General features: G+C 37.1%; 2 protein-coding genes across 6 annotated transcripts in view; both read right to left on the bottom strand.

Moving 5' to 3' along the window:
- On the bottom strand, positions 1 to 25,368 carry GALNT4 (polypeptide N-acetylgalactosaminyltransferase 4). Of its 3 annotated transcripts, none has more exons than XR_010080246.1 (2): positions 21,959 to 25,368; positions 1 to 87 (listed from the first exon to the last, which is right to left on the bottom strand). XR_010080246.1 is itself a non-coding variant. In XM_063396360.1 (1 exon), exon 1 carries the CDS (start codon positions 24,903 to 24,905, stop codon positions 23,154 to 23,156), a length of 1,752 nt encoding a protein of 583 aa, XP_063252430.1. In that variant the 5' UTR covers positions 24,906 to 25,368; the 3' UTR covers positions 20,294 to 23,153. The 3 variants fall into 3 exon arrangements, 1 of the variants encoding a protein (XP_063252430.1); XR_010080245.1 differs by lacking the exon at positions 1 to 87 and adding an exon at positions 17,306 to 17,444; XM_063396360.1 differs by lacking the exon at positions 1 to 87 and having other exon boundaries at positions 20,294 to 25,368.
- POC1B (POC1 centriolar protein B) overlaps positions 1 to 25,378 on the bottom strand; it is a 51,595-nt gene that overhangs the window by 24,718 nt on the left and 1,499 nt on the right. The window contains exons 3-10 of one of the 3 annotated variants that reach the window (XM_063396361.1): positions 17,273 to 17,444; positions 16,321 to 16,500; positions 14,950 to 15,057; positions 13,970 to 14,085; positions 13,461 to 13,594; positions 12,615 to 12,683; positions 8,408 to 8,560; positions 1 to 87 (exon numbers count right to left, since the gene is read on the bottom strand). In XM_063396361.1, coding sequence (XP_063252431.1) covers positions 1 to 87; positions 8,408 to 8,560; positions 12,615 to 12,683; positions 13,461 to 13,594; positions 13,970 to 14,085; positions 14,950 to 15,057; positions 16,321 to 16,500; positions 17,273 to 17,444 — 1,019 coding nt within the window. Of the gene's footprint in view, positions 88 to 4,682; positions 5,702 to 8,407; positions 8,561 to 12,614; positions 12,684 to 13,460; positions 13,595 to 13,969; positions 14,086 to 14,949; positions 15,058 to 16,320; positions 16,501 to 17,272; positions 17,445 to 25,378 lie in introns of those variants that run through there. The other 2 variants (XM_063396363.1, XM_063396362.1) reach the window with 2 other exon arrangements.

Raw genomic sequence — 25,378 nt, 5'->3', positions numbered from 1 at the left:
AGGAGTACTGATAAGTGAAGATGGTCTAATATCAATGACAGTTGGGTCAGGTGTTTGTGTATCAGTCACATCAAAGGTAGGGTTGACCTGTTGAAAATGAATTATATCATTATTTCAGCACCAACAGAGAAAAGGAAATAACACTGAAATAAAAATTAAGGACACAATTAGCAACCCAGATCAGTTGTTCCTAATCCCCATTCAAGTTCCTTCAGTCATCCACAACTGACCATTTATATGCTTACTTCTTCTGTACCAACTCTGATTGCCAAAATAACTTTGAAAGCACTTCTGTGGAAAAAAAGGAGGAGGTAACACTGAGATCTGTGATAAATTAATGGATCAAACACAAATGATCTTGCTCCTGAAGCCACAGGAAAAACTGCTTTCTACTGGGACAGTGTCAGAGGCTGACTGATCAGATATGTCATCACAGTATTTGCAATTTTGCTGTTAATATCACAGTTACTACTTGCTTATTTTTGACTATAGGAGTTAATCTATAACTTTAGCAATATTTTCTTAATGTCTTTTCCTGAAAGTGAAACTTAAGAAAGTATCAGAGAATATGAAATTTGAGAAAGCTGCTGCTTTTATCATATGGTTTCACCCAAGGATCAGAATAACCTCCCTATAAAAAACTGTGTGCTATTATCCCTACCATTATATTATCTAGGTGTATCACAGCCTAAGATGTCTGCCCTCTCAGCATGATACATGGAAGTACTATTCTTATTATTTTATGAATTGGCAAAATTTACAGAAAGACTTTCAAATCACCAAGAAGTCTGATGTAATAAAGAGAAATGAACTTTTTCCATCTTTTTATCAGTAATTCAGAGACATTAATTCCAGCCACCTTATTAAAAGAGGGGGAAAAAAACCAGAACGCCCAAAACTCACACTTGCCTAGTGACACGGTGAAGTTTATTTGCTGAAAGTTTCTTAGCTACAAGGGTCATTTTATTGTGACTTCTCAAAGGAAGATTCTGATACTTCACCTGAAGACTGTCAAAATTCTGGCTCAGCCAGAGCTGCTCACTGGGTAACTGCTTCAGTGCTATTTCCACAAGGAAAACTCCCTGATGCTAGGGTCAAAACAATTGGTATAAAGACCTTCAGGTCAGAGACATGCTTATTAAGTAGCTAGAATACAATCTTGTATCGGGAATAGCCAAGGAAGGAGGGCAATCTTGTACTGCCTGAAGACTTTTCATTCAGTTGATTTAGATTTGCATAACTTACATGCAGAAATTTAGTTTAAATTAAAGAAGCAAGATCTCCCTCAGTAACTACAAGTGGAAGAAGATAGGCAAAGTTTACTAGCAAGCTAGAAGGTAAAGAAACATTTAAAAACAGATATTACCCAATTATTTAAAGTGCAAGCGATTCTTATACTTTGCAGCACTTACAAATCAGAGATGACAAACTTTCAAGGGGAGATCTTAACACTGTTTTTAAGCGTGTTCACTTCTCTGAGTAGCAGAGCTTAGATCTTTCTTTTATTCACTTTCAACAAGTCATTCTTCATCTATGATCTTTTTTTCTGTCTTCTGATTACAAATGCATCAGTCAAGAATGAACAGGGACTCAGGGACAATCAAGAGAACACATTCTGCTACATGGCTATCAGAGCTAACACTTAAAATTCCCCCTCATTTCTAGATATCAGGATCAAGTCTTGCTTTCTTCCAATTTTGTCAAATAGACTTGGAGGAAAGAAAGGAAGAGAGGAGAACCAAAGCCAGGTAACATGGTCTATGTAATAACCTTCTATTTAGCTAAAAATTCTACCATTTTAACTGGCGTTCTCCTTTAGCATCTTCTCTGCAGAAACATGATTAATCAAAATCTCCTCTTAACGTAGTATTGCTCACCACTTTTTCACTGTTAAGGTGAGCAGGAAGGAACCTGCAAATTTTACTGTTTCGCCTCTGTAAATATTATGTCTATTGAGATTACATAGGCAACTGTCCCACAGAGTTTACATTTATTCAGTATCCAGGATAACCAGGGTCAGTTGCTTCTGACATTGTCAGCCCTACAATAAATATAATTAATGAATTATCCAAGTGTCAATCATACTATGGGCAGGTGAGACTGAAGTAATTTTCTGACATGCATTATTTGGGCACTGAAGAGAGGACAATGCATCTGCAGGATTCTGCAGAAGAGGGACAGAGGTCCCCTAGCTATCAGTACTCTAATGTGGAGGAACTACTGTACTATTACCACTAATAGCTCTTGAAACACCTTCTTTGAGATAGTATCTCTTTGCTATATAATTGGAGATATTGCACAATGACATAAATTCTTGATACAGGTTGGTCAATAAATACATGGTATTCTTAAGTTAAAAAAATATGCTCTCTCTGTAGAAGTGTCCCATCCTGGAGCTAGAATGAAAGCTCCTCTGAATATACTTCTGTTTATTGCTTTACCAGTGATAAGTTGAGGATGAGGAGCACTGTAAACTCTGACTGGGGGTGGAGGAACTGTCCTAAGCCATACTAAAAAAATTAAATATAAAATTATTAAGCAACTAGTCAGAAATAGCATCTAAAAGGTCTCTAGAAATGCACAAAAATACAAAGGCTGAATCTAACTACTTTGTACAGATATTAGTGTTTAATATTGCACTAAAAATGAATGAGGTAATGGAATGAAGCCAAGCGTAAAAGTTTCAAATTACTTGACATTTTGTGACAAGGTGATGTAGCTAGTTGTAAAACAATCTTACCAAGGGAAGCCTTAAAGGTAAGTCTTTGAAAAGAACTAACTCTAAGAAACAACACAGAAAAAACACTAAATGCAAGGTAGGGAGTACTGTCACATATTACAGATTTTCAAAAACACTCTTTCAAAGCCTTGCTTTAATTACCTGATAAACTGATACATAAATATTCTCAATATCACCTTCTAATATGATAATACAATTACCACATTTTGATCCATAGTACCATAAAATGCATTTGAAGAGAAGGTTTCTACAGAATCTTTCATGAATTAGAAAAATAAAGTTAATAAAATATCAAAAGAGGAAGTTTTAAATGACTCACAAAGGATTTCTTAAGAAAGTGATTTAGTTACTTGTGAGATAGTCTCTCCAAACATAGCAAGAGAAAATTAGCTTTCAATTTGATTAAACACTGTTCTTTATTCTAAACCGGGCCCCTCAAGCCAAGCAAGCCGTATAATCTTTTTTCTACTGCCACCTAGTGTATATTTGAATTTGCTTCATCTAAGACAATATTTACAACTGAAATTACACTGCAAATTTTAAGATGAAATTAAACCAACAGAAGCTACTTGTGCACAAGAGATAAACTCTATGCAACTTAATATGGTCAAAACTCAGTTGTTTTGAAAGAAGCTCATTTCTAATCTTCCATTTATTTTAAAGAAGTCTTCAGCGCATGAAAGGTCAATTACGTACAAACATGGCAAATTCAGAAATACAACTCTCACCAAGTGGAATGCAGTTTTTAGTATATTTCACTAAAACTGCATAACTAATTAAACATACTGTTTTCAAATAACTCCACAAGGTTCTTATGTCAAATAGAGACAACAACTGGGATTTATCTCAGCTAAATTTAGACATACTGCTAGACACCTGTATTTGAGCTGGTAATCACTTAAGATTAGCTCTATGGTCAACAGAAAAAAGCAGGTGCCTTTAGAGAACAAATCATTTACTTACATTTCCAAGTTGTCTGAAAAATTGCAATCATTATAAGCATTAAATCTTGTCTTAATTGAATATTCAAGAATCACATTAATTAGGGCAGTAGGAGAACAGTTATATAGTTTTACAAGTCAAGAACATGAAATTCAACACTGCATTAAAATTCAGGCTACTGCTGGGCTGTGGAGAAGACACAACTAATGATTTTCTTGTAAAAGTTAATTATGCCTCAAAAAAAAGGTAGGTAGGAAAAAACCAGGGAAGGTTATCTGAAAGGTATCTGAAATACTACTGGTTCAATGTATAGCTTTGAAGAGTGAATAAGAAAAAGTTATCAGAAAAGGCAAAATACATTTAAACACTATCTTTCTGTCACTATCCTGAAGGCAAAACATCAGATGATACCTGCAGTTCTTAATGCCCTTGTGCCAGCTGCTTTATTCAAAACAGCATTTCCAACAGGTGATGTGTGAAAATGTTGCAACTGTGTCTCTGATCCCAGCTGAATAAATTCTAAGCCAGCTCCATTTTTGTGCATATTATTTCCCGAGAATCAAGTTGTGGAATTGCAGGGACTTTGCCACACTAAGACAAGTAGGGATAGAGAAGCAATAGCTAACCAGAAGCAGTTAAAAAACCAAAAAAACCAAAACAAACAAACAAACAAATAAACAAAAAACCTGTGAAACCTAGGAATTTAAAAAATAGTGGGAAAATTACTTCCCTTTTAAGTTCTGCCTGTACATCTGTTGCGCTTTTTGTGTTCTAATACCTTTAATTTTATCCTAAGGTAATCCCTCTTCATTCCTGTTGTAGAAGTGACTAAACCAGCTGAGCATAACTCAAGGCAATGTATTACAACACATCTCAAGCACTTAGATGACCTTGTATTGGCTTGTAGCAAACTTTAGGCAGTCATTGATACTTCTAAAAATCCCATCTCCAAGCTGCATCCTCTGCCTGCCCATAACTCTTGCATGTGTTACCAAGTCTCTTACAATAGTGTTTCTTCTGTTTAGTTAAGATCAATTATCTTACCCTGTTCACACAGAAATATGAAGAGAAAGGAAGAAAATAACAAGAAAGGAAGCAGTTCTGCACGATCTGAGGTGTAGATGAGACAACAGGAAAAAATTGTCATTACAACTGCTGTGATGTAGTGGAATAGATCACACAGAGAGACAGGGGAATCTCCAACACTCTTCAAGGCCCCCTAACCAGACACATGACTTGATGCACCACTGTGTCTTGGTTTGAAAGAGGTATCTGCTAGGAAGGGGGCAGGACTTCCCTAGAGATGGAGAATTCGAATCCCCTCCCTCCAAATTATCCTAATTTAAAAAATTAAAGGGGCTTTCAGACAGAGGTATGGGGATAGGAATAACAGTTCTTTACTAGTATATATGACAAAACAACAAACAAACAACAACTACAGCATTAATAATAAACAGAACCAAGAACCTTGATGGCTTTCTTTCACAAAAAAAAAGCCCAGAGCAGTTTGATCTGGGTGCCCCTGCAGGACTCCGAGAGGCCGAGCTGGAAGGGAGGAAAGTCCCGGGCTGGTGGATGAGATGAGGAGCTCTGCACTGGCAGCTGGAGCAGCAGGGGTGTCCCGGCAGGGCTGGGCAGGGCAGGGCTACAGAGTAGCAGGAGAACCTCAAAGCTCTGAAGAGGCAGCGGTGGTGGGGGGAGGCTGGAGAAAGCGAGCTCAGGATTCCCGGGTACAGGAGCAGATGATGGTAGATTTCCCAGGATGAGGCAGAGGCAGAGTGAGGGCCGCGAACTCTTCCTGCAACGGGGGGCAGCTTGACTGTCTTCCTCGATGCTGAGAGCAAGAGTGAGTTCCCCTCTCCCAGCTCTGTCTTTTTACCTTTCCCAAAGCTCGAGTTATGTCTCCCCTCTGAGGGACACTCCCAGGGACTCATAAACAATAGGTGTAGCCTTGTGCTGCCATGTCCTTCAAGTACTCCCTTTTGTTCTGACTAAGTAGTCATCAAGGCCTCTTGGAAACTTATGGGAAAAAAAATCTGTAAGTGAAAAAAAAAACCAAACCAAATCTAACCCCCAACACACTGATAGGACGAATAGATGATCTCCTGAAATAGATGATCTGACATGCCTGTGATTCCATTCCTCTTTTCCCTTATGTATTAGAAACATGAAGAGCCATTGAAAGACTCATCATTGACCTCATTGAAAGAGGTTGGGATTGCAGTGGAACAGCCTAACACTAGAATTCTCTCCACTGCCTCTGGTTTAGAAAGAGGTTGGCACGTGAAAAAAATAAAATGTTTTAACTGAAGGACAGAAATACTTTTTTGCCTTTTTTTCTTCTCCAGAGTACAGCACAGCACAGTGGGTCTAGACATTATGCGTTTTTCTCAGTTACAAGAGGATATAGTTGAGAAGATGGAACACTGAAAAATTTCAAGCACAGTGCTACCTAAGAATTAGTGCATGCTAACTAAAGCTGGTAGTAACCTGCTAGCAGTTTTGTCTGGATAAATTACATTTTTGTCCAGTTGGTGAGGTCTATTCTTCCTCATCACAAGAAAAATCCCACAATTGTTGAGACAGACAGGAGAAGCAACAAAACCAAGACATATGGAGCAAGAAAGTTTGATAATTTCACCTTAACATTGTCTCAATTATTATATTATTACATTAATTTTAAAAATTAGCTGCAAAAGAAATTCTAATCAGTATTACTATATTATTTAATTTTAAAATATAAAAATATAATACATTGCAGTAATGAGTTTTGTTGAAACTGCTAGACACTTTTGTCTCGAATAATATAACATACTCAATGTTTAATTGAGAGAAAGATATTCTAGTGACAATATCATGTTAATAGAAAACAAAATACAGCAACTCCTGTTAAAATCCCAAAATCGGGCCAGAAAATATAACACAAAGAGTCCAAAACTTTGCTACGACAAAGCCACACAGCTTTCTTTCACTACTATGGAGCAGCCCAGGAGCCTGTAAGCTGCTACAAATGCTGCAGCCATTAATAAATGCAGACATAAGGCTAAGTTAAATCTGTCAAAGCTAACTAATAAATATTTTCTTGACATTCAGCTATTGAATTTCCTTGATGAGCCCTTTCAGTATTGATAATGAGGCTTCCTAGCTTTAGTTTAACTATAGCCTGAACTCATTAAGGTTTTTCCAGAGCTTCTCAATTAACCAGGACCAGGAACAAGAAAAAAAAAATCTGAAAAACTGGTTTAGAGCATACTCACATCTTTGCTAGGCAAGTGAGCAGCAGAGAGGTCTGGAAATGTTGACTTGAAAAGAAAACAATGGACCCCTGCAGCTATAAGTTACTGTGTTTAACACATGTTATAACTGGGTGCATTTTGAATGGCCTTGAAGCAAAACGCTGTTTCAGCAAGACTGGCTTGAATCTGCTGGCATATGTTGTGATTGAGTTTGTTCTGGCACTGACCAACTATACTGAAGGCTCGTACCAGTAAACTTCAAGTAATTCATTTACCTTACAACAAATACAAAAGCCCAGCACGGAAGTTTGTTTATGAAGCTTGTCATACATGCAGTCATCCTGTTCTGACCAAAATGCTAAGCATTAGAAAGCTTCATATCCGACTTGACAATAGAACCAGGCACAAAAGAAGTCTTAGTCATGGATTTTATCAGAGTTCTCTTCCCTTCAGCAAATGTTTTCAAACTTAATACTACTCATTTGCATGTATTCATGTTGCAATGTACCCACCCCCCCAAAAAAAAAGCTCAATATCCCCAAATGTCAAGGCTTTAAAACCGTGAGCAGGAAACAAATGCCATGGCAGCAGTATCTATGTTTTATATGTAGGCACCCAGGCAACAGTGAATTTCTAAAGCACTCTGATAGGATTTTACAGCAATCAGAAAGTCCCTAGATTTATCTCAGATACAGGTCTTCAACACTAGAGGAACCTGGAGACTATCAAAAAAGAGAAGAAAATATAGGTAATCACCAGAAGCCAGCCACCTCTATTGGGGACTGCCACAAATAAAGCATAAACAATGGCCTCACTGAAGGCATAGCACTGTTTACCTATTAAGCATAACTTTCAGACTACTTGACAAACACAGGATTTTTACTAATACTGACACAGAACATTGGACATTGCACTTTGGTTCCTAATTTCCAACACTTTTGATGGATGCCAGTAGATAGTTTGACAGTAAAGCAGTTCAAGAATGAAATGTCAGGAAATCAGACTACATAATGACATAAAACACACTGCTAGCCTAGCAAGTCTATTAGATACATAGCAAGACCTTCTCACAATACCTAAATGTCTTGGAAAGAGAGACAGCTTGTGACAATCAAGTATTTGACTTTCAGTAATATCACCACTTTGTCCTGCTTATAATGACATAGTTTGATTAGTATTCCAAAGCTCATTGAAGATTCAGATGCCTCCTGCAACACTTGCAGTGTTATTTCACAAACCAGATTATCATGTATGTTTTGCTTGAATCAGATGTAAAGCACAGACATAGAAGAAGCATGAAAGTAATTTCAGCATAAACCTGCCAGCACCAGCTTGCCTGATGCAGATTCAATAATTATGGTTGCTTCCAAAGTATTATACATAACAATAAAAAGCTCTCTGGTATATATAAAACATATTTAACTATAAATGTCAGACAGTGTTCACAGAAGCTTCTTACTTCCTGTATTAGACAATTGATTGCACTCACCTGAATTGACTTACGTTTTTCACCATGTAAATGAGACGACCTTGGGAAAATATCAAGAAGATGAGGAGGATCATCAGTATGTGTTCTTCTAAAATTGTGTTTGAGAACTTCTTCATAATCCAAACTATCAAAGTTGGTTTTCCATAGTAATAGCTGTAAGAAACCTTCATATCAATAACTACTTGAAGGTTATTCAGTATTCAAAACATAACTATTCAGTAAAGATCTACATTACTATTAGATCACTACATCATAATGACACCGCAGTGATGTCTTAGTCTGATCTCTACTGCAACACAGACACTTCCCCAGAGTTTCTTTACTTCAGATCTAGAAGATGTGGTTCATTCTATTAAAAATAACCTCTAAAATATGTCTATAATCACAAAACAAAGCAAACTCCCGTCCCACTGAACTGTCCCAAGTTACTTTTCTGCCAAATCAAAGGATCATATACTGTTAAATTTCTGCCCCTTACAAAGCAGGTCTAACAAGAAAGTTTGAAGAAATAAGAGAAATAAGAGAGTTCCACACAACTCTAAAACACCTGGTTCCTGTGTTTCAGCAACAGGAATTTCTTTTCTGAACTTTGTCCAATTATGTTCTACGTAGAAACAAGTCAAACAATGACCAAATGACAAACAAAGGCCATAGGATATAGTGGTAGTCCAAAGGTATTCTATCCAATCTTATGAATATTCTGGGAAATGTAATCATAACACACAATGTTGCTCTCTCATGTCACAAAATAATTGCATATTTAAGTAATTTAAATAAATTTACATGACCTGTGAACTCCTTCTTACTTTACATTTCAAGGGAGAAAAAAGGTGTTTTGAGACACTTAGAAATTACCGAAAGTCCGATGCTGATATCTACAGCTTCTAGCTAAATTAAAAAAAACAAAGAGGGGACTATAATCTGACTTAAAATTACTTCCCTGTCCAGCCAATATTTTTGATAGACATGAAAAGTACTTTTCAGATATTAATAATTAATAAGCAGCACAAATCATACATTTGTTCACAGAAATTTCAAGCGTACCATATCGTATTTTTAATATATCCTTGAATAGCTGCATTACTGCAAGTTCATTTCAGGTTCAACATCTTTCATGACTCCCTTGAGTCAAAGACTCTGAATATACACTGGGAGACAGTGCACCAGAAAGATGAACCCAGACTAACTCAGACATTAGTAACAGTGAAAGAGGGATGCAGAGATCTCAGTCAAACTACCTACACCCTCCTGAGAACCTGCCACTTGCAGGACTGTTAGGTGATAGATTAGTTAATTCACAGCTCTCTCCTTCCTAAGTTTTGTAGGTTCTACTATTTCCATCATTCAGTCCAGAATAAAGTTACTTATATTTTTCAGTACTTTCCCCTCATTTTTTCAGGCTAATTTTCTGCTGGTTTAGTGATCTGAAGTGTTTCAGTACTGAGTGTAAATAACAGTATAGGCAGGAGGCAGCTCACCTTTTATCAGGGGTAAGCTTTTGAGCTGCTCAAGCTCTAAATATATTTCATTTTGTTCCAAAGTGAAAGGACATGTCCCTGCAGCTTCATCATTACAGATTAAAAAATTAGTGAGAGTAAAACCAGCATGGACACATCCACATATGCCTTGAGTATCTCAACTGCAATGCAAAAGTGCAAAAGCAAATACGCACAACCCTAGAAAGAAGGGTATTTCATGAAGAACTACTTCCATTCCAACCAAGGCCTTCATCAGACATGAGTTGTCTCTTCTATACAGTAACTGAATTAACAGCATAGGCCACTACTTTCTGAACAAACAGGTACAACTTTGCTCTTTCACATAAAAGGTCTTATGTTTTCCATGGCAACAGGTTAATGAAATAAATTGCCACATGCACATATAGACAAAAATGTGAGGAACACGAACTTCAGAACATTACACTTTGAGATCTTTTTCATTTGAGGAAAGAAGTAATAGAAAGAAACAAAAGTATCCAGTGTTTGTTTCAAATATTTAAGGTGCTTCTGAACAATGCTGTCAGCTGGTTCTGCACCAACCAGAAACTTGACACAAGAAGCAGAGATATTTGCTTTCCTTCTTTGATGGAAAGGTATGGAAAGACCTGTTGTTTGAAAACATAATAGTCTTGAAATAACATAGGTCTGAAGGAAGCAGTCTTCTATAAACTTAGAATGTATCAGCTACCTCCAATTCATGCTGTGAACAGACAGTATATTTTGGGTACTGCATGAGGGGTAAAAGATGAAACTTCTACTGCCAGGCGCTGCTCATAAGTGTGACATTGCTGTTCTGCCAGCAGAACTTTTCCAACAAGTACACCCTACAATTACAGTAAACCAACAATCAGTGAGTTCAGAAGTCCCACAACCATCCTCCTGGCAGACCTGGAGAAAGGCTGTAGACGGGTCAGCAAAAGAGGATGTTTGAGAAATAGATGTGTGTATACATCAAAAAACAATGGACACTGAGCAATAACATTCTTATGTTTACTATAGATAAAGATATACAACTTGGCAGTTACCCAACAGTGGTTAGCACATTTTAAAACTTAGAAAAGTGAAAGTTGAAGCAAAGTAAATACTCCTCTCCCACCAAAACTTTCACAAAACAAAGATAAAAACTTCAACAAACACAGGAAGGGCCATTTTTAAGGTAATTTAAACAGTTATTAGACCTGCTACGACTCCTTTTTAAATTCAGTATTTAACTAAGGAAGTGCTTCTGATGAAACTGGATCTTCCCTCTCATATATTCAGCATGAACCCACTATAACTGCTGAGGAACATGAGACATAGATTTTTACCTACTTTCTCCATGCTCTCATGCCCCAGAAGCTCTACAACAGAAAATCAGGGCAGGAAAAAGGCAACGACATGACTGCACTGAACACATATGTGATTCAGGGGATCCCAAATCCAAAGGAACTTTGAAGTAAGACCAGCATTCCCAGGGTGTGTTGGCATTCAATGGGGAGGCTGTGTTAGGCTTAATACTATAGGTCCTTGCCTTCATCAGAGCTTCTCAGATTATTCTTCTGTCATGTGACCTAGTGAATACATGCACTTTTGTCCCTCTCAAGTTAAGTATAATATATCAACAGTCATTAAATACTCATGGAAGGTAAGGTCCACAATTCAAAATCATGTAGGACCTAAGTTGCATTTGGGGACTTATAATCTTATTTAAAACTTTAGTATGGAAAAGAGAAAATCATACTAGTGGGTCAAGAAATAAATGTCTCTCCCCCATTCTTGGTTGGTTTTAGCAGGTTTTTTTCCCTGCTTGTAAAATTAATATTGGACATTTGATAACATTTTCAATTTTCCAGTAACTTCTAGTCTTGGCAGTACTTCTTACTTAACACTTTGTGACAGAAAGCAATTTTTTTATTATTTCCCAAGACCATCTCTGCTACTAGCTGAAATTTATTTCAAACTCCACAAAACACATTATAGCCATGAATTATGGTAAACTCAAAAGATCTTAATTTTAACAGCATAGCTTTTTACATCTACATTGAGCTTTTAGCTTTTTATAACAGGAAACAATGAAAAAGACAAGTAATATTAAGGAACATTTCAGACTGAAAATTCATATCTTGTGCTACAGAAGTTCTTTCTTTTTGGAAACCTTATAGACCAGACAGAGATGATTCCAAGCTTTGTTCTTAACTATGAGATTTATTACAGCAGATGGAGATTAATTGTAAGACCTAATGTTTAACTTTTTTTTAAATGCTCAAATTACTTTTCTTCCCTTTATAAAATCCAGTACTTTACTGTTTCACCTAGGTAAGTAAGTGAAGGTAACACAAGAGGGTTTTTTTCCCAGTTTTGGACAAAGTTTTTCCAGTAATACAACTTCATACCTAGAACTACAGAGTAAGGACTTTAAAAGCAGTGAAAACCTAACAAAGCAGCTAAACCTTAATATTAATTGCAACACATCTACTTCATTGACACTGAATTGCAACACTTTAAATATTTTTAGTTAAAAATCATTCCTTTATTTTAACATGTAAAATAGAAGTGGCTACTCTTCTCCTCATCATAAAAATTCAATGGAAAGTCTACATAACACACTAGTAGACAGAATACATGTGAGCATGTGAGTAATTAGCATGTTACTGTGACATACTATATTTAACTCCCATCCACTGTAACAAACATAAGGACATTTAATTTAAGGAGACAATACCACAAACCTGAGCATCCGTTCCACCTGAGGCAAATTTTTCACCACCTTTTGAAAAAGCCACACAAAGTACAGGTCCCTGGAAAAAAACCAGCATATAGTGAAATTAGGCTATTACTGAATCATGGTATTCTAGTGCAAAGAGAAAAACACTGATGCCATTACCTAATATAAAAGATTTTCAATTTTAGTAAAATAAAGAACAATTTTACTGTAGTGAAATTTCTGCAAAACTTGACTGAAAAGTTAATATTGTACATTTTCATAAGATACTATGTTACAATTACAACAATCTATACTAGGAAAATAGTGGCAGTTTCCTTAGATTTTATATTTCAGCTTTGCAATGAAAAATTACAAAATATATATTACTCAAGGTAATATGTTTGAATGAATTCATTAACAAAAAAAAGGGTTTGTTTGACCGTAAGAGAAAAAGGAGGAAATGCTTGCCTTTCTTCATGAAAGTTATCTTCTGTAAGTTTCCCCCTCCTTGAAAAACACTGTTTTTCAATAGACAAAATGACTGAAGTGCCAAATAACATGATTTTGAAAATTAAGTAAATTATTAATGATTCAAAACATGAGCTTTTACTTAATATCTAGGGTGTAATACTGACAGATAAAAAGCATGGTTACAGGTAAAAACTGATGCATTTCCTCAACCGCTTTACCAGTGACAAGGTGCATTAATACAACACCTTGCTGTCCACTAAATTTTATCTTGTTGCAAGTACTTTTAAATTTTATCAAGTTGCAAGATAAAAGATACAATGGCATAAATGTTACTTTGCCTTTGTAAAGATACTGAACAACCTATTAAAGTCTCCATTTAAAAAAGAATTATTGTGTATACCTTGTGTCCATGAAGAGTGTACATAAGTCTTTCTCCTAAGAGATCCAGAATCTTAAGGGTGCCATCAGTAGAAGCAGTGATGAGGTTGTTACCAGAAGGATGGAATGATACAGAATTAACCCCTGCTCTGTGAACTGATTTACAGAAGACAATATTCAAAGGCTGTAGATATCTACTAAGAGGATATGTATACTTTATTTCTTTGCTCTTTTCTACTTCCCAAAGAACTACTTCTTTTAAGGGACAAACAACCAAAGTGCTGGGGCATAGAAGACTCTCCAAAGTATTTGATTAGTTCAGCTCTAAAAATTAAGAGAAGCAAAGAAATAAAAAGGATTCAGAATGAATTCTTAGGGTTGCTAGACTACAAAAAGATACCTACAACATGCCAATATGACTTGTTTGTCCACTTTAACCAGTAAGGAATGAAATAACAGACCTCAGTAAATCACACTTAATTGTAAAGAGTCCCATTGTAAAGAAAATAAAACAAACTACATTGTTTTTACCTTTGAAATTCTGCAGTAGCTTATTCGTTCGAATATCCCATAGTTTCACTGTGTTATTGGAACCTGCGGAAGCTATACATGTTCCACTTGGGTTGAAATTCACAAAAGTTGCAAATCTAAATATAATTAATGAAAACAGATTTATAATGTGTTTCCACAGAAATATTTACGTGTGTGTACATATATAAGCCCCATAATATTAACACTGAGCTGCCACAAACTTGTGTGGAATCTACATGTATGGAAACTCAAATAAGGCATTTCAAATAAATGAAATAAGCCTAAGAAAATAAGATGTGCGTGATAAATCATAATCTTGCTTTTGTTGAAAATATAATTGATCCAAGTCAAACCTTTAGAGCACAAAGTTACTAGAAGACACTGCTGCAAAGAGTTTGTAAACAACAAGTAAAATAATTTTGTCTAAGAACAAAGTATCTAGCTATACAACATTTTGTACTTGAAAAAGGAGGAAGCCAGCCATGAAATCAGCAAAGCACATATACAAGACAAATATTCCACTGACTTGTTAACTACAACTCTGGATTCAATGAAAGTTTTTTAAAAAACTGCATGTAAGTAAAAGCAAGTATTTTTAAACTTAAATAAGGCAGACCACCAAAGGTAACAAAATATTGTTTTCATCAACAAGCAGAAAAGTCTTCAAGCTTTCTTCTTGTTGAAGCATCCAATATCAAATAGCATTATCAAAATGGAAGGAAAATATAGATATATTCCAAAATACAAGAATAATCTCACTTCTGTTTGGATTATCTCTTGGTTGCTGGAAACAGCTGGATAAGTGCAGCCAGTTAACCTCTTAAGAAAAATATTATATGAATTCTTTTACTTAACATGGATGGTAGAATTCTGATCTGTTTTCAGATTCAACATATATAGATGTTAATACCACAGAACATTAAATTAATATCATTGAAATTACACTATTACATTTCTCCTTTTTTTCTAGTAAAACCTACCCTTCATCATCTGAGAAGCTATTAACACAGTTTTTATTTCTTGTATCCCAGATGTTAATATATTTGTCCTCACCACAAGATACTATTATTCTTCCATCAGGTGAAAATCTGGAACACACAAGTGTATGCATTACTTAACAACTGATTCTGCCTAGATTAGCATTAGAGACATAAGCAGCAAAACACCAGAACCAAGGAAGCCTGTTTGAAATAAGGAGCATTTAAAAAACATTTGAACTTCAAGTATTTCTCATGGACTAATAAAACTGAAAAGAAAAGCTTCTCCCCCTATTCCACTCTGCCTCAACTACAATTAAAAACAGAGCCATAAGCAAAAGGAAGAGAGGGAGTTGGAGGGAAGGTATCAGCAACCTATGGATGTCACTTCAGGTGACAGAGATTATTATAGAAAACTATAGGTAAAAAGACAAAGAGGACACAGTAGAATCTTGTGTTCAATGTTAACCTATATTTATGTTCTCTGCGTTCTTTCTAAACTTACAAAGAGTGGGCAAATCATTCACAATTATTCCTAGACTAGCAGACTAGGTTTTTAAACAGGAATATTGACTTGTCTATAACTTCCTTGAGCATTATTATTTCATTTATTGAGCAACTGCACAATGAAATTAAAAAACTCTTCAAGAACTTTCACATGTGATTCCCTAGGGCTTTCCTTTTTCTTTTCAACAACCAGAAACTTTGTAGGGGTCTGCACTTCACCAGTGTTAAATTCCTTTCTCCAGAGGCTTACATCAGGCCTCTCTTAACTGCAGATTTTCCATTAATATGGAGGAAATGAAAAATTGAAAAGGAAAATAATCAGCAATCTTTCTTGTCTTTGAAGAGCTGTCCTGTCTTTAAAGAGTATGAATCCTAACTCGCAGTCCAAAGGCCATTTCTTTTACCTTTTCCAATTATGTAAGCTTAACTCATCTGGATTCATGACCATTCTTCAATGCCATTACTATTCCAAGAATAGTTGAGAAAACCCCTATAATGCATGATAAATCTAGAAATGAGTGCTGGGAAATAAGTTAATACAACAAAAAACCAAACAAAACTGTCGAAAGACAGGATACTGACTGAAAATAAAATACAGAAGACCCCATTTGTCCTTTATTGTAATAGAATGAATACACAGCAACTGATTCAGTACGAACACGTATTAACACAGAGCAAGCTTTCATACTTCAGCTAGGAGATCTATACAAAACTTGTGTGTGAAAGATTAATTTATTAAATTTTAATTATTGGTCAGAGATCATTATTTGTCATTCACAGACTTTTCTTCTCTCATTTCTACCCTGGGATATATAATCCCCTTTGTTAGGAATTCTACTTTACCAAGAGAATAAAAACAACACTTACTTGGCACAGCGAACCCAACCAGTGTGTTGGAATAGGGTAAACAAAAGGCGCTGATAGCAAACACTCCATATTTTTATTGATTTATCATTGGATGCTGAAACTACAGAGTAGCCATCATGGGAGAAGCTCACACTCCGAACAGATGCTGTATGACCTTTCAGTACTGATGATTCTCCATGACTGGGAGGCGGGGCAAAGAAAACGAAACAAAACCCCAAATACCAAGTCACAAATCACATTCATATTGAAGAGTTTAAATCCTCATAAAACTCAATGTTAGTATATTTAGAATCTTACCCAAATGAAAAAGCAGTACATAGAGGCCAAATTTTAATGTCATCATCATTTTTTACTTATTTAAGTATTATTAGAATTAACATTCCTTAAGTTGCATTTAACATGACCAATTTTACAGAACAGTGCAATTAAGTAGCAGCATTGGCCTTTAGTCTCATCAGCATTAGTATTTGAAAGAGAAGTTTTTTTAATATAGTAATCTATAAAACACTTGAAAATTCAAGTAACATCAGTCTAAGATCATACTGAATAACTCATAATTACTACTACTCAAGAACAGTCTGATAAGGCAAGTTAATTAAAAATATTTTTTCCAAAAAACTGTTGTTTTCTTCATTACTTGTCTCCCCAAAATGAAGTGCAGCCATGCAGTCCTTATTCAAATATAATCTTTAAGCCAGAGAAATATTACAAAGCATAGTTCTACACACATGAAACTGTGACCTCTGAGTTGTTATATTTTTTTTTTTTGAAACTGCAGAATATTCAGAAAATAAAGTAATACACAGTAAAGAACTGTGTTGCTTGTGGCCCCCAATCTCTGCTTCTGTCAAAGCCCAGGCATGCAGGAAAGAAAAAGAAACTTGACTAAAGCCCCCAACATTCACACTGCACAATAATGGAACTCACACCAGTATTGCTCAGTTATACTCACATGCAAGGAATCCATAGCCTGACAGTGTGATCATGGGAAGATGAAGCCAGCACCTGCCCATCTGGTGAGAACTCTACACTTGTGACTGCTTCCGCGTGGCCTGCAAATCTGTAGGCTCTGCACTGCCTCTTCAGTTTCCAAAATATAAGAAACCTATCCACAGAGCAGGTAACTGGCAAGAAGTAAAAGATATTAGGAGTCTGCTCACTGCTCTTATTAAAAGTCAGAGCTAATGACTATGGATCTGGATTCACCAGAGAACTTAATGGGGATTACAGGGAGGAAGGAGTTATTAGGTTTGAATGGATGCTTAGCCTGAGCAGAAGTTTGGTAGCAAATAATGCCAACACCAGGCTTTCAGGAGGATGTCACAAGACTGGGAGAAGGATAATTGTTAACAGGTAGCTCTCCCACACACTAAGCCAACTAGCTTATAAGTACTTTGAAGATATAGAGCAAAACATTCAAAGCCAAACATAATGCACATCAGCAAGTATGAATCCAGATTTGGTTTTACCAGATCCTAAAAACGATAGACAAATTTTTCAGTAATCTCATTCTGATCTTTGAGATGGATTTTTTTTTCAAGCATCAAGTGTTTAACTCTGGAAAAACATGCCAACTTAAGCTCAAGAGATGACTTCTAACACTTCAGATATCTACACTTAAGTGAAGATATTGATATATGATGATTCTATAATCCTATTTAAGCACCAATTTTATAATACTAACATTTGTCTAGTTCAAAACAGAACATAAATTTGTCAATCTGAAAACACAAAGAGCATGTTTGAAGGTGATGTTTCTGCAGCCACTTTGCAGGCAAACTATACTATTTACAGTCAAAAAGGCAAACCTAACTTTTACCAGAGATTGATCATTTTCAGGAACCTATAACAAGCAAAGACAGTAAACAGTTGAATTAAACTGGTACACATGATTTTCCCACATCCCTATCATCTTCATCTCTGCTAAATCCTAGTACATAGACATAAACAAACCCAAGGTATTCACATTCCCATCTCTCAGTTGCCAAATTCCTAACCCTAGCAGAGAAAAAAAAGAAGAGGAAGAAGGGGGTCTCCTGGAAGTTGGAAGAGTACATGAAGATAGCTTTTCTCTTCTCAGTTTCTTTCAAGCACCAACACAGCACAAAGAAATTGAGTTTCCTTATGATCACATGTTAAGGCAAGCCTCAAACAAAATATTAGCATGTTAGAATATCAAATATTAACTATTAAATACCCTTCATGAATTTGATACAAAGATACTATTTTTATTCCTAAAAGACTAGCTTCTGCTAAAAGATATGAGACCAAACTATTTCTATGCCCATAGCAACAAACCTATATTTGACAAAAAAATACAGGATATTTTCCCACTTCAATTTTTCAAAATCCTGCTTCACAGCAGGGTCTTTCTAATTGTACTTGAAAAAATTCCTTTTTCCCTTTGATTCTGAAAAGTGTGATCTACAGTGGAGTAAAACTAAAAAGAAAAAGTGAAACATAAGCTAAAACAGAATTCGAAGGCATCAGGCTGGATATGTGAAACAGACAAGATTGATGGCTTCTAAAACAAATCATTGATGAACTACCAAATACCTGTGGTATCTTACCAACTGCATGAAGGCTGTGCTGTGTCAGCTTTCAGTTCTAAAAACTGAGGGAAATATTCTTAGGAAGATGACAGCACCATTCATTCACAGCCTGGTTTCTTGTAGCTTGCTGTCTCGTAGATGGGCTATCCCAAGGCAAATGAGACACAAGCAGTGACCTGAAGTTCTCCTTTCTGTGGGACATCCATGACTATCTCCCTTATTCTCCCTCTGGACTCCCTGCTGCCTATGCAATATTTGCATCGGGGAAAATAATAATAATAATAATAATAATAATAATAATAATAATAATAATAATAATAATAATAATAATAATAATAATAACAATAATAATAATAATAGCACAGAAGAGCCAGAATATTTTTTTTAGACTGTACCATAGCACAAATAGGGCTGTTGCTCCTCAGAGAATACATGACATAACCAGAACCATGTTTAGAGGTGAAAGACAATTTCTCCTTGCTATGATCAACTGAAAAATATCACTAAAATGTAGAAAGTTGAAAATTCACACAGAGCTGACTCCAACACACAACTTACTCCAGTTTATAACCCAAGTGGTTTTTTTTTTTTAAACATCAATGCCTCTGTACACATCCACATATAGCAGATACATCACTAGATAATCTGCTTTTCTGCTGATGAGCCATTACAGAACTGAACACCAAAGACACAGACCTGGCCTTATGCAAAAGCAAAGGATCTACAGCAAAGTGGTGTGTAAACAGATACAAAGTGGTGTGTAAACAGATACCTGAGCTTCACATATGCCATGAAAAAGATTTTGTGGTATGTGCAATGAAACAAAGTTCAATTTATGAATTGTGACTATTGACGGGATACGTTGTTATATATACACACACAAATACATGAACACAAGTTGCTGTAATACAGAATGACCATTTCACTCTCATTTCCCACAATAATGAAGTGGTGACTAAGAAAGTTGTGCAAAGATCAAAAGAGACAAACTCAGACAGGCTTTAATAGCTTGATGTACATCTCTCAAAATACCGAAGCATTTCCAATATAATTAATCACTCAGTGCAAGAATTATAGGCCAGATGGAATAGAGTGCACATGATGGGTGTGTGAATATTCAAACCCTACCAATGCCAACAAGTCCCCACACTTTACAGGAACCCTGCAGCTCTCAGTGCTACAATATAACATCACAATACAAATACATGTAGCAATGAATTGCAAGGTTTCCTACACGGAAAAAAATAATTATTAATTGAACCTCTGTCAAAAAAGCCACTCTGTAATTCTAAGCACAGTGGATAAAATACAAAGAACTTTTAATAACCACCAAAAGTTCAAGTTATTGGCAGTTTTTGTTGCATTCTGTATGCATGTACCAAGAGGAAAAGAATTGAGAAGAGTCAGCACACTAGCCAACATTTAATTTTCTGGATTTTATTTTTTCAAAAGGAATCCCAAAGCCCTCCACATTTATTCAGTGTCAAGTTTACATTCAATTTCTTTTAAGTCACTTAGAATCAGTAGTTTAAAACATATACAAGTGTTCACCAAATCTTGAAAGTCTAACAGAATAGAAAACCATTCAGAGTTTCAGATTTTCCAGAAATCTGTATATGCTGAAAAATAATTGGATAGAAGTATTGAAATGGTAAGGTGTTGTTTGTTTTTTCCTTCTTTCTTTCTCTAGTCCCTTCTCCTTTTATTCACACGTTTTTTATTCCCACTGGAAAGATTTTTAATTTTTTTTTTCTAGGGCCAGGCCATTTAATTTTTTTTCTTTTGCTCTCCCTAGTTTGTTACTAAATAACTCCAAAAGCAGAAAGGGAGATCATGGGGAGAAGGAAGGGTTCAGATACATAGAGTAACTTTTCAAACTGAGAGGCAGACTCACTTATAATTATTGCTTAAATAGATAAGGAACACTTTGACTGTCAGGTTTATCTTGAAGGTATTTCTTTATATGAAAAGCAGGTTTTGCCAAGTGCTAAAAAATTGACTGTATAAAATTTGCATAGTCTATATTCACACCATTTAATTACTTTTGTCTGAAGAAACATGCATTGCACGTACTATTCACGACCTGTCACACAGGAGAACCTAGGCCTCTTTCCTGTCATTTCTATTGAATACAACAGCCTTCTTTTGAGTGAACAGCAAGCTTTTCACAAAAGCACATACTTTATATAATTTATTGGCCCAGTACATAATGATTGGTTGCCTCTTGAAATTTGATAAATAGTTCATAACTTGCAGGTCCACAAAAGAATTCCTGCTGCAAAGTGGAATGCAATTTTTCAGGAATGTTTCCCTTATGTATTAAAAGGTTCCCTTTTTTTAAATGAAGAAACAAACAAACAAACAAACAAACAAACAAAAAAAAATTTAGGGGAAAAAAGGAAGATAAAAAAGTGGGGAAAAAAATCACATTGTAAGTAACTGCCTAAAAATAAATTAAAGTCTTAAAAGAATCCATGCCACACAGTGGCAAGCATCTTTAGTGTGATTCAATGCTGCATTCCAAGCTCCAAAATATTCTTCTGTTTGTCTTCCACCTTAACCTGCTGCCACCCAAACCTCTCAAAGCTTTCAAGTCACTAAGATTTAAGAATATGTTCTAACTTACTCTTATTTTATTTTTGGCAAAACTCCAACTACATCAGGTCTCACTTGTCCCTTTTTAACCCTTCTACCTACTAACACCTGTAGCAAATGCACATCCACTACATTCCTCAAGTATCCAGATTCCTAATGCTCACCAGCTTAAGTTTCTACCTATCAGCCCCATGTAAAGACTTACTGCACTATGGCTGCTGAAGAACATTTATCACTTCAGTGGAAGTAATCAAAACAGCTGGAATGCCCAACACATTAAGAAAAGTGTTCAACTTAAATCTTATGAAACTAAAATACAGATACTAACACAAGATTCTTTTTCAAGTACACAATAGATCTATCACATCTACCATCTATAATCACAATCAAAACAGATTAGTGACATGATTCAAGAATCAGTATTCTTCAAAAACTCAGCATAACAGAAAAAAGAAAACATTTTAAACAAGTAATTCTGTGAACCTCCTTACCAACAAATCTTAAGTTTCCTCCAAGCTGTCCTTTGTCTTTTCAACTCCTCCATGTCAGAAACTTCAGCTTCCCAGCCTTACCCAAGGTCTCCCGTGGTATTGTTTTGACTAGAAAGAGGCAGCTTATGCTGTATTATTTCAAAACTCTTCCTAGGGCTGACCCATGCCAACTGTTGCCAAAACACTAAAAGCAAACCAGCCCAAATGTTCCTCTATGTTACCTTCCTCTACCCTGTTGACAGACCAAATGAAAAAACCAAACAAAACCCAAACAACGATCACATAACTTTTGTGTCCCTAGGATGTGGGGCTGAACATGGAAAAGGCTACACAGAGGAAATGTAGACATTAAATATATAGCTAAGAAACAGCAGTAGCTAAGGCAATTTTGTGGTTCCTTTCCTTCTCCATTGCCTTTAAACAAAATCCTTACTTGTAGACATGCCTGTTTCTTCCATTTGCGGTATCACCAGTATGTCCTTGGTTCCACTGCTACCACACTCTCCTCTAAAAGCATGAGAGCTCCTGTCTAAGCCCCATGGGGTAAGATTTTTACAATAGGTACAAGACTGCAAAGCAGTGCCAAAGCCCTTCTAGTAAATAAACTTCCTGTTCTTCCATATTATATAGTACCCTTGACAGCATGTACATTCTCAGAAAAATGCAGACTATTATAAGGCTTAGATTCGACTTGCCACGTCAATGCCCATTCAATCACACGCTACTATAGCATTACTGAGGGTGTTAGATACATATTTTATAATGCATCTGCAACGTAGGTCAGTTAATACCTCTGCAAGAACCTTAACCTTTTCGGTAAGTAAATTTTTTTTTGTTTACATGTAACATTATCTTGCAGGATTATTGCATAATTTTAAGATGAAAAACATCCCTCCCCGGTCCACTCAGAACCCTTTGTTTTACCATAATCAAGATGGAATGAAGTAATAATGGATCCAAATTTTACAAAAATAAAAGGCATTAGATGTTCTAACCCACGTTTTAGAAACCGAACTCCACTATGTACTTTTGCTTTCCACATAGCTCATCATAGTAAGACAGTTTCTACACCACTACAGATACATCTGAAAACATTCCAAGGTATTCAATCAAGCACTGTTATCTGCTCACACATGTAAAAAGCTTGGAGACCACAGTCCATTCAATTCATACTACCAGCATGATTATTACGTGGTTATTTTTCAAATTTCCAAATCTGATTTTTATCTCCAGCATTACAAGTTCTCATCTGCACATCAGCATGCCCCTCAGTCGTACGATAAGCAGTAAGGCACTTCCCTGAATGAGGATGATAAATAGTCCCATCTTCTCTGAAGTGCCAGATAATAATTTCTGGGATAGGAAATCCATCTTTTGGGCAGCTCCTCATACCTATGAAGTCTTCACGCTCAGGGACTTCAGCACATAGCTCAGTTACAGAGTTAAATCTAATCTCCTGATTTGATGTATATTCAAAAAATTGGTTGCCTCCCTGACCATGACAGCCAAAGAGAGAAAGGTGAGACCCGGTAGGATTATGTTCCTGTAACACATAGTCAAGGCACTCTGAAGGTATTCCTGTGCTGCGGATAGCACCGTGCCAGCCCGGACGATCTTCTGGTACGTGCAACTCAGCAAACACATTTTTTAAATACCAGTGAAAACTCTTGCATTTCAAACGCTCTCTAAGAATCTTTCTTTCAGAAATGTCTCCATAGTTTTCTTTCCTTGCTGAAGGATTTCTGTTGTAAAAGTGATCTTTGAATTCATCCATCCACACCTCAGCAGCACGTGCCGTGTTCTGAAGGAAATTTGGTCTAGCATAGGGCGCACGCTTTGGAAATACATGGCCCACGTGGGAGCACGGATGAATTTCCAACATGCCTCCACACTGCCAAACCCTAAATGATAATTCTAAGTTCTCCCCTCCCCAAACATCCATTCCTGTATCATAGGTTCCTAGGTATTCAAAATACTTCTTGCTGACAGCAAACAAGCCACCAGCCATAGTTGGGGATCTGATTGGGTCGGTTTCAGATTTGCGCCTGAGACGTTCGTGTTTAGGCACCGAGTGCCACTGGAATGTCAGCCGCCAGTCAAAGCCCCCAATCATGGGCTCTGCCGTTTGCATGTAGTATTCAAACGTTTTCCAATCAATGGTGTCAATGACAGGACAAACAATCACAGTCTCATTCTCAGCAATCCTCTCGAGCAGCGGTTCCAGCCAGCCGGAAACACATTCACAGTGACAATCTAGGAATGTGAGAACATCACCGGTAGCAAAGGTAGCACCAATCAAGCGTGCACGAACCAATCCTTCTCGTTTGTTGGTTCTTATCAAGCGAACTCTTTTCAGACTGCTTATGTATTTTTCAAGTTCAGCCTTCAAATATACTTTATCACTCAGGTCATCCACCAGTATAATTTCTTTCAGAAGCACTGAGGGTGATGTTTCAAGAACACTATGTATTGTCCGCAGCAGTGTTGACCAGGCTTCATTGTAGAAAGCAATTATAACAGATGTCGTGGGGAGTCTTCTGTAGTTGTAAGATTTAGTTTTACAACCACTCAGTCGATTATCTTCAATGTGCCGGTGGAGAGAAATTTTATCACTTAAATAAATATTTATTGCATATTTCTCAATCAGCTCTTCTTCCTGTTTCTTTTCCTCAGGACTCAGCTGTGGGCGTGAGGGTTTACCCCATTCTCCTGGAGCATAAGGATCAGGTGGGGGTTTGTCATAAACTGGACGAGCCAAATCGACAGCTTCTTCTGCTCTGTCAGAAAAGCGCCTCTCCCATTTCCCTTTAGTGATGCTCTCGCCGGCGAGGGAGGCACCGAAGGAAGAAACCGACAGCTCCACCACAAAGTAAGCGATCATTAAGAAGCCGAGGAACATGCAGCTTTTGCGGACCCACGTCCATCTTCTCGCCAGACGGATCCTCATCTTAGGCAGTTAAAGGCAGCTCCTTAGCAGAGAGGGGTCCGTGAACTCCTGCCGGGTCTCCCCGCGCCCCCGGGGAGGAGGGGGCTGCAGGCACTCCCAGCCTCGGGCTCGGGCCGCCGGCAGAGTTTGCAGCCAGCCCTCCGCAGCCGGCCCGGCAGATTCCAGGGGGGCCGCGGCGGCAGCGGAGGCACGGAGCAGCCCCCTGCCCCTCCGGCCGCGGCGCTCCCCTCACTTACTTCCTCCTCCTCCTCCTCTCTCTCCGCGGGACAAACCCCTCCTCCCGCCTTGTGGTTTGCTCAAAAAGTTGTCGCTTAAGGAAGGGGCAGAGACTCCTTAGCCCGCCCGAGGGCGCGGGAGCCCGCCCCGCCTCCGCGCCCGGACCTGCGCCCGGAACCGCCGGGCGGCTCCGGGGAGGGAAAGAGGGAGGAGGGAGCGGGCTGCCCCGCCCGGAAAGCAAACGGCGGCCGGCCCCG

This window comes from Prinia subflava, chromosome 4 (genome assembly GCF_021018805.1).
Source record: "Prinia subflava isolate CZ2003 ecotype Zambia chromosome 4, Cam_Psub_1.2, whole genome shotgun sequence".
Lineage (NCBI taxonomy): Eukaryota > Metazoa > Chordata > Aves > Passeriformes > Cisticolidae > Prinia > Prinia subflava.
This window is presented reverse-complemented; position numbering and strand designations above follow the sequence as displayed.

What these genes read in the sequence shown, in the direction of transcription:
- GALNT4 (XM_063396360.1), bottom strand. Translation starts at nt 24,905, where the DNA reads ATGAGGATCCGTCTGGCGAGAAGATGGACGTGGGTCCGCAAAAGCTGC.